Raw genomic sequence first — 10,594 nt, forward strand, 5'->3', positions numbered from 1 at the left:
TTTAGATACTATTATACAAAAAAGACCTAAAAAAGTCATTATATGTAAGACAAGTAAAATTGTCTTTTTAGTTCATCTATACTACTTATTAAAGAGAAATAATATTAACATTAAATACATTGAATAACCTAAAAAAAAAAATAATGCTATGCATCTAAATATTTTTGTTAATCAAGTATAACCAAGTTAGTTTAACATAATAAAAATCAGTTATAACTAATATTATTCCAAGTTTTATTGTTTAATTTAGTTAGACTTGATTCATAAAAAGATTTAGATGTGTAGTATTACTCAAAAAAATATTTATTTGGATTAGATTTTTTTTTTTGTGAAAAAACACTTTTTAAAATAATAAAGTATTTTTATTAAATTTTAAACATATTTAGATGCATTTAAAAGAAAAATTTTTACTAAAAAATTAAATTATTTGATTTTTTAAAAAATCAATAATACTTTGATTTTAAAAAAGTAGAAGTAAAATAAGTTTTAATTACTTTTTTTTTACTAGACATATCATTTATCATCATTTATAATTACAATTTATACCTTTAAAAATAAAAAATAAATTACTTAAATTGTATAATTTTATTTGAGCAATGAAGAAGTAAATTGTAGCAACATAATGTTATCATGTTTGCAAATATTAAATTTAAGTCTTTATAAATTTAATAATTTGTCATGTATCATGTATGAGATAAGATTAAAGTTTAATACTTTAATTTCAAAAAAATAGAAGTAAAATAAGTTTTAATTATTTTTTTACTAGACATATCATTTATCATAATTAATAATTACAATTTATACCTTTAAAAATAAAAAATAAATTACTGAAATTGAATAATTTTATTTGAGCAATGAAAAAGTAAATTGTAGCAACATAATGTTATTATATTTACAAATATTAAATTCAATAATTTATCATATATCATGTATAAGATAAGATTAAAGTTTATGATTTTAATTTTTTTCAATTAAAATCAATGTGCCAATTATATAAATCATAACTTCTTAAATTAAGAAAAAATATATAAAATAGATACATAATTATTTAATCAATATAAAATAACATGATATATATAATTTTTGGAATATAAAAAAAATTAACATGATATATATAATTTTTGAAATATAAAAAAGTGTTGTTTCTTTTAATAAATTTGTTATTTTTATACATTTAGCTCAAATTACTGTAAATAATTTTATTTTTTAGTATTTTCTAAACAAAATCCTCTTTTTTTATGAGACAAACAATATAACTTATAATAAATAAAGAAATAAAATTTCTGCACATAGTTTTACTGTGCAGCAGAGCAGGTTTCTTCAAGCTACCTGTGTTACTTTTTTGTTTTTTTTGTTTTTTCTTTATAATTGAAGGGTTATTTTCGTCTTTTTATAAAGGAAAAGTATATGGAACCAACTAATAATCAGCCAAGAATAGAACAACATAATTAATTATAATTAGTTTTAATTTGTTTTTTAAATTATTGTTGACCACATTCAAAACATGAAGGAAGATACGTTAGTGATAGGAGAGAATCACGGAACAGATGCTTTGATCATTAATTAGTTAGTTCCATATAATTAATTATGTTTTATCAATGTGTAACACATGAAACATAGAAATCATATAAAAAACCATCCAATTTACAAGAAAAAGAAAAATCCATGTGCTTATCAGTAGCAACATCCGGTTAAAGTTACCGGTGCCTCTGGTTTATCAGTTGGCTGATTCTTGGCTTATATAGAGTTGGTTCCCTAGCATGTGTTTTATAAATAACTACAAACAAAAAATTAACTTGCAATTTAATCGTACATGAAACATTGAAGTTCCAATAAAGTAAGTGGAACATCTGAAAATTTTCCTAAATTCATTAGCGAGTATAAAAATAAGTGAAACAGAGGAAGTAGTAATAAAATAGATCACTAGTAAAAATCTTTGAGAAATAGATGAAGACCCCTGAGGAAATAAATAAATAAAATTCATTTACATAAAAGGTGTACGACTATCACAGATTCACGCGTCTTCAGTATTCATTGCCCTCTCAACTTTGTTTCTCCTTCATCACTCCCAAGCAGCTTCCGCTTACTTTCCTTTCTCTCTTCACAAAGAACTTCTTCATTGATGTTATTAATTAACAGTTTAGTGTTAACCACAACTCTTGTGCAGCACATACATACACTTCTTCAAACTTCAAACATATGGCATCCGCCTCTTCTTCCACTTCAATCCACCTACCACCACCACGATCATGCACCTATCACGTGTTCTTGAGTTTTAGAGGAGAAGACACTCGCACAGGCTTCACTGGCCATCTCTATGCGGCCCTCAACAGAAAGGGAATCACAACCTACAAAGATGACCAAAACCTTCGCAAAGGCCATGTTATTTCAAAAGAACTCCTCAAAGCAATTGAAGAGTCCATGTTTGCAGTAATTGTTTTTTCACCGGACTACGCTTACTCCAGTTGGTGTTTGGACGAGCTCCAAAAAATCATGGAGTGTAAGAACCAGCTGGGGCTACAGATCGAGGCAGTGTTCTACGGTGTGAAGCCTTGTGATGTGAGATACCAAAGAGGAACCTTTGAAGAAGCTTTCAAGAAACACGAAGAGAGACATGACAGTGAGAAGGTCAAAAGATGGAGAGATGCGCTAACAGAAGTTGCTGCTCATTCTGGTTGGACCTCCAAAAATCAGTAAGCTAACTAGTCATTAACACATTACTCTTGTTATTACTACAATTTATCTGCTATACATGTTCAAACTTTTAGATCCATATCCATGTAAACAAAACTGCAATCATTATAGATACCATTTTTAACAAATAACATAGATCTGCTTGTTAAAATTGCTCCAGTTAATGGCATAATTAAAATGTTTCACTAAAAAAATTTTAAGATCGATAAGAGATATTACTCTTAATATTATATAATATTATTATTATTTTATAATACTACATTTTAAATATTTTTCTAAACCAAATAGAGTGCAATGAGTAAAAGGTTAAAATTTAGGATTCTCAAAATTAATATATATAATAGGAGTATTTTAGTTATTTTCAATAATAAGGGTATTGTAGTCATCTTTTATAAAAAAATAATAAGGGTGAACGCGGATCGGATCGGATTCAATATCCGCGGTTTTTAAGCTTAGATCCGATCCGATTTGCGGATCGAATCGGATATGAGATATATCCACAAAACACAAAAATATTTTTAAAAGCTTATTTTTATTAAAAAAATATCAATAAAATTTATTTTTCTATTCTTTTAAATATGTTTACTTTTAAAGTANNTAAAATAATACAACATATATGATAATTATTAGTTGAAATAAAATATAAAAATAATATTTACTTATTTATTTCTTTATTTTTACGGATACGCGGATATGCGAATACCTACATAAAATCTGCAATCCGATCCGATAGCCTTGCATATTGGATCTATATCCGCAATTTTCGCATCGGATAAACACCACGGATATGCGAATCAAATCCGATCAATGAACACCTGTAAAAAATAATATTAATTTAGACCAGTTCAAAATTTGATATACTATTTTTTTGGTCAAATTAATTTGTCTAGCATAATTTTGTCAAAAATAACACAGTTTTATTAATTATATGTGTTAAATTTTAGTTACTAGAAAACATCTTTAAAAAAAAAACGTTTTAGGCATTTTTATCTAAGTGATTTATTATTTTATAATACTACATTTTAAATATCTTTCTAAACCAAATAGAGTGCAATGTTTAAACAACGATGGTAATAGTATACTAAAAATTAGCACAATGTTTAAATTCTTTGTACATACATATCAATTTTTAATTGAAAAATAAAATTAAATTATGACAAATTATATTCTGGTTTCTATGATTTTTTTTTTCCAAAATAGATTTAAACCATATCTACCCTACATTCATAGTTTAGACTTTAGAGTAATACATTAATTAAATCAATTTCTAAAATTTTTTTAGTTGAATATTATAGTCCTTAGAAAAAATTTATTATCAAATTAGCTTTTTATTTTTTCATTCAGTTAGACAAATCAATCTTTAGTGGATCTTTTCTAGAAAAAATAAATATTTTCTAGCAATATATAGAATAATTTTTTTTCTTCTTCGACGTAGATACAATCACACTATCACTATGAACTAATTATTATAAATTTTAATTCAAATTTAATCATGGAATAATAATTTTGGTTATTTTAATCTACCACAATTTTCTTCTTGAATTACATTTGAAATAAAGCTCTCGAAATAAAATTAATTAGCTAATAATAAAATAATATGATAACACCATGGAGGCATGAAATGAATCAAAATAGAATGATACTAGAAAGAGATGCGCGCGATGTACGGGATGGTAAATTAATAATAGTGTATAATAAATATTAAAAATTGTTATGTTTTGTAAAAATAAATTAAATATGTATAAATTGAAGTTAAATTTAAAAGGTGTTTTATTTTAAATAATTTGTATTTGTTGGTTTGATTTTTGCATTTGTTTTAGTTGATGGACTTAGTCATCTTATGTGGCGCTCATCCTCCTTTTTTTTTGTTGGTTGTTAGAGTTGCTGCTTTCTTCTTTTTGTCGTAGGTTCTTGTGAAGACATTTTCTTTATGAATTGTTGAGTTTGATGCACTTTCTATTATGTTATTTGGTTCCATCTTTATATGTATGTTCTTCTTTTGAAAATGTGTCTTGAATTTGTATGGTTTTTTTTCTCCTTACTCTCTTGATGGGGTAGTGCTTCAATGTCATTATTTTTCTGAAATGTCATTAGATTTGAAGCAGTTGTGCCCAGTAAGTTTTTTGCGTCGCCATCAATTAGTACAAAAGTTGTTGTAACACTTTGATCTGAAACCTTTCATTGAATTCTAAATCTAAAATAAGTATTGAGTTAGCAACTAATAATTTGATAGATGAGATTATGAAAAGTATATAGAGTTACCTTATTGTTGGATATTGTGGTGTTTGATACTTTGATTACATATGCCACAAATGTAGTTGTTTCTTTTTTTTTTATATGCTTTCTTTTTTTACATTTAATATAGTTCCATCTTAATTTATTATCAATTTCATTTATAGTTGCTAAAATTGTAAAGATCTTTTCCTATTCCAATATTCAATTTATGTTATCATTATGTATATGGTATTTGAGTAAGTATGAATATATGATGCATGTTGTGATTTTTTTTTGTCATACCTGATCATCAGATTCTCATTGCATGACCATTAGATCTTGGATAGTTATTCAATTTCTAATCGTTCTGCTTTGAAAAAATGATGCTCTATTGAGTAAGTTTGAGATGTGCAGTTTGAAAATAATTTTTTTGTGCTAAATTTGATGTTATGTGAAGGAATATTGATAAGAGACTTATATATGTAGTTTAAATGGTATGAAATTTAAATACTTATAACGTAAAATTTATTATGATTAATAATATTATTATGACATTTGTAATATGGATGTTTATTACCTTTGGTGAGTTATTTATAAAAATTAATAAATTAATTGCTGCGGTTATAAATTTATTGTATTGTTTATAACGGTAAAGATATAATAAATATAGGAATATGAATTCAATGTATTTGTAGGTTACAAATTTATTGGATTCTATTTTTTAGTTTTTTATTTGTATATTTTATTTTTTTGGCTAATTTAGAAATAATAGTTGATTTGGCAAGAATTGAGTGGTTGATTCTAAAATTGTGCCAAGTAAGCAATATTGCTGATATGGTGTTAGTAGGAGAAAAGAAATGTCTCAAAAGTAATGTGGTGCATGTTTATATATCTACTTTTATATATTAAGAATAGATAGATAAATTGATAATGAATACTAAAAATACAGCATAATAACCCAAATTAGTCCTAAAAAAAATTTAGTCATAAAAATTTAATTCTCAATAAATTTTAACCATTAAATCAGTCTCTGATTTTATATTTTATTAGACATATTAATCTTCGTCTTAAAATTTTGCAAAAAATTAGACAAATCAATGCATATCGTTATTTAATAATAAACATAATGATTCCAAAAAAAAATTAAAATTCTAAGATGAGTTCTTCCATACAAAAAAAAAAAATAATAGAATTGATTTGTCTATCGAAATAAAAATTTAGACTAATTTAGTAATTAAAATTTTTTAAAATCTAAAATACCTGACTAAAAAAATTTTGATAACTAATTTGGAGTATTTCTCAAAAATATATATTGCATTATCCTTTTTTTTTGTTTCTTAATAGGCATAAACAGGTATGATGATTTATATGACCAGAAATACTTTCGTATAATATGGTTTGTTAGTATGCCACCTAACTAACAATAATTCAATGAATCAGGTATCAAATTAAAATAAATTTTATAAAAACTATATCAAATGAATAAATTACCTGGAAAATACATATAGCTTATTGCAAATAAATTTTGTAAAAGAAAATCGTTTTTGTAAACTTCAGTTGTTTTGTTTTGTAATGTCTTCCTTTATCTTATTACAAAATTTCTTTTTTATTATAAAAGTTGTTGCTTTATTTTTCTTATGTATTGCTAGACTTACAAAGAAATTCTCTTCCCCTAAACAGGGACGAAGCAGTACTTGTGGAAAATATTGCTCAGCATATATTTGAAAAATTGATTCCTAAGTTGCCATCTTCAATGAAGAATCTTGTGGGGATTAATTCAAGAGTGGAACAAGTGATTACTCTCATAGGCCTTGAATTGAATGATGTTCGCTTTATAGGCATATGGGGAATGGGCGGCATGGGTAAGACCACTATTGCTAGAGCTGTCTTTGAAATCATTCGAAGCAGATTTGAAGTTACTTGCTTTCTTGCGGACGTAAGGGAACACTGCGGGAAAAAAGATATTACTCACATACAAAAGTAACTTCTCGATCAAATGAAAATAAGTTCAAATTCTGTTCATAACAAGTATGATGGGAGGACAATAATTCAAAACTCTTTACGTCTCAAAAAGGTACTTCTTGTTCTTGATGATGTAAATCATGAAAAACAATTAGAAGATTTGGCTGGGGAAAAAGATTGGTTGGGTCCTGGAAGCAGAATAATAATCACAACTAGAGATTTTCATCTTCTAAGGAAAAATAAGTTGCATGAAACTTATAACGTTGAAGGGTTAGTAGAAAGTGAAGCCCTTAACCTCTTTTCTTTAGAAGCTTTTAATCTGCCAAAACCTTCAGAAGAATTTTTGGATTTGTCCAAAGAAGTGGTCAAATACAGCGGTGGTCTCCCATTGGCACTTAAAGATTGGGTTCCTATCTTAATGGTAGACCTATTGCGGTTTGGTATAGTGCTATTCAAAGAATAAAGAAGTCTTCACATTCTGAAATTATTAATGTATTGAAAATAAGTTATGATGGTTTAGATTCTATGGAAAAGGATATTTTTTTAGATATTGCTTGTTTCTTTAAAGGATGGCCGAAAGATTATGTAACAGAGAAATTAAAAAGATGTGGTCATGATGCTGAAATCGGTATTGATATTTTGATTAATAGATCACTGGTCACATTAGAGCCGGAGACATTCCTGGAGAGTACTCTTCTGGGGATGCATGATCTGCTTGAAGAAATGGGCAAACAAATTGTAATTCAGGAATCTCCGAATGATGCTTGTAACCGTAGCAGATTGTGGTGTTTGGAGGATGTTGAATTTGTACTTACTCAAAATAAGGTAAGTGTCGTTTTTTCTCAACTATAGGATGCATAGAATTTAAATAAGGATTTGACAATGTCTTTGATATATATCTAGGTAACTGAAAACCATTTTTTGTTTTTGTGGTTATCTCAATCAGTATAATTTTTTCATTGGTTTTTTTTAATTGTTTATTTATTTATTTACGTGTATTGGCAGAAAACTAAAGCAACTCATGGCATCGTTCTACATAAGGAGTATAGCGAGAATGAAGTGAATCAGAGAGATTTATCTTTCTCAAAAATGTGCCAGTTAAAACTTCTCATTTTAGATGGCGTGAAAGCTCCCATTCTCTGCGATATTCCTTGTACATTAAAGGTATTTCGCTGGAGAGATTGTCCACTGAAAACTCTGCCCCTTACAGATCATCAACGCTATGAGCTTGTTGAAATTAATCTGTCTGAAAGCCAAATTGTAGAGTTATGGGATGGAAAGAAGGTAGATCTTTTCATCAACAGTTCTATCAAATTTTATTACATAAACGTTTCCAGCATAAATGTTAACCATGTGATAATTTTTTTTTAATGTTTTTTTCAGGTTCTAGAAAAGTTAGAGCACTTGGATCTGTCATGGTGCAAGCAGCTGAAGCAAATGCCAGATCTTTCTGGGGCTCCCAATCTTAAAACACTTAATCTTTCGGGATGCGAGGAGCTGGATTATATTCACCCGTCTCTTGCACACCACAAGAGGCTTGTTGAATTGGATTTAAGCAGATGTAATAGACTTGAAACACTTGGAGATAAATTGGAGATGAGTTCACTCGAGAAACTATATCTATGTGGGTGCAGTAGTTTGAGAAGACTGCCAGAACTTTCTGGGGCTCCCAATCTTAAAGAACTTGATCTTAAGGAATGTACGGCCCTAAATTATATTCACCCGTCTCTCGCACACCACAAGAGGCTTGTTGAATTGAATTTAAGTGGATGTAGGAGTCTTAAAACACTTGGAGATAAATTGGAGATGAGTTCACTCGAGAAACTATATCTAAGCTGGTGCAGTAGTTTGAGAAGACTGCCAGAATTTGGGGAATGCATGAAACAGTTATCGATTCTTGATCTGAAAGGTACAGGTATAGAAGAGCTACCCCCAACGCTTGGAAATTTGGCTGGCGTGTCTGAGTTGTACTTAACTTGGTGCGGCAAGATTACTGGTCTTCTCTTATCACTTGGATGTTTCGTTGGCCTAAAAAGCTTGGTATTAAGTAGTTCCGTCGAGCTTAGTTGTCTTCCACAGAACACTGATGGGTTAGAGTCCCTCACAGTCAGAGCTGATTATGATGATTCTGACAGCTCATCTAGAGAAGAGTCGAACCTTTCCTATGATATTGCCCACTTAGCCTCGTTGACGGATTTGAATTTATCTATGAGCAGGTATTTAAGAGTTCCAATAACTATCCATCAACTTCCCAGACTTACACGTCTGAATCTATCTGATTGCATACAATTGGAGGTTTTACCAGAGCTTCCATCAAGTCTACGAGAATTACAGGCACGGGGTTGTGATTCACTAGATGCATCAAATATTCATGATGTCATATCAAAAGCGTGTTGTGTCTTTGCAGAATCAGCTAGCCAAGATCGTGAAGACCTCTTTCAAATGTTGTTCAATGGGGTGGAAATGCCAGCATGGTTTGAGGATCAGGAAGAAGATAACGGATTATCACTCTCATTCCCGCATAATTCCCCTTCAACTGAAACTGTCGCGCTTGCTCTCTGTTTCCTATTATATGGTGACAAATACTCTAAAGAACAGCCATCGGTGATCTGCAACGGTAAAGAATTTATCAACACGAGATTATTGAAGGTGTCAATGTCATCATATTATAAGACTTTGCTCATTCTCTGCCTGAATGGTTACAGTTTTAGTAACCTGTTATGCCAAGACAATCGCTTCCAACTGCAATTTCCTCCCAGTGGTTATTGTAACACCCGAGCAAAGAGATCTGGAGCACGTTGGGTGACTAAGCAAGACATTCAAGAATTCAAGAAAAGAAAATCCCAAACAGGGAAAAGAAAAGCAACTCTTGAACTGAACATGGACATCATTTCACATCCTTCATCTTCTAGGAATAAGATGCTTGTGGTTGACCCTCCAATGTATGAAGAAGAGGAAGAGCATGATTGCCAAGCTTAGATCTCTTCAGCTAAAAGGCTCCTCATATTTGAAGCTTTTGACACAGCTCACTGCATCCATTCAACTGCCATTTAAACCCAGAAAGAAATGTAAATCTTGAGTTTATTTGAAGTTTGTATTTTAGTTTTAATTCTTTTTCAAGTTGCGGATATGAGAAAAAAGAGGGATAGGTTGGGGAGGAATATGAATTGAGCATTTGGAGGTTGTATTTGAGTCTGTGATGTGATGGCTTTTCTACTTTTTTCTTTTCTTTTCTCTTTGAATATCTTGAGAACAAATTTAATCTTGGTTTCATGTGTAATTGTTACAATGAGGTTATAGCGACTTTTTTATTGGGTTGGAGGGTTTTTAGGTATATGGCTTGAGATTGACAATGTTTTGAATTTTATGTTGCTGCAGCAATGAGTGAGACTTGGCAAGCATGACGTGACAGATTCAGATTCATTCGAGAGTGAAGGAGAAAATCTGCAGCCCATGGTGAGTACCAATGTTTAGTTGCCATTCTTTTATGTTTGCAGTTGTTTCGATCTGCGATTATTGATAAAGAATTACCTATATGCTGTCGGGTTCTGCGGGCTATGTCTTTGATGTACCTGATTAGAACTTTGAAAGTTCTTACTTGATAAGCCTTTAATATGCTGATTCCTTTCTTAAACAACTGCATGTTTTCAATTTGCAGACATCTTTTCTTTCTAAAAAAGGTCCAGCTTTCAAAGAAAAGAATACACATTGGACAAAAGCAACA

General features: G+C 29.5%; 1 protein-coding gene across 1 annotated transcript in view; it reads left to right on the forward strand.

Moving 5' to 3' along the window:
* The window catches only part of LOC107635057 (TMV resistance protein N-like), a 136,631-nt gene continuing 127,966 nt past the window's right edge, over nucleotides 1,930-10,594 (forward strand). Inside the window, exon 1 of the mRNA XM_021121841.1 lies at nucleotides 1,930-2,693. Coding sequence (XP_020977500.1) covers nucleotides 2,200-2,693 — 494 coding nt within the window. The 5' untranslated portion in view covers nucleotides 1,930-2,199. The remainder of the gene's footprint in view (nucleotides 2,694-10,594) is intronic.

This window comes from Arachis ipaensis, chromosome B04 (genome assembly GCF_000816755.2).
Source record: "Arachis ipaensis cultivar K30076 chromosome B04, Araip1.1, whole genome shotgun sequence".
Classification (NCBI taxonomy): domain Eukaryota; kingdom Viridiplantae; phylum Streptophyta; class Magnoliopsida; order Fabales; family Fabaceae; genus Arachis; species Arachis ipaensis.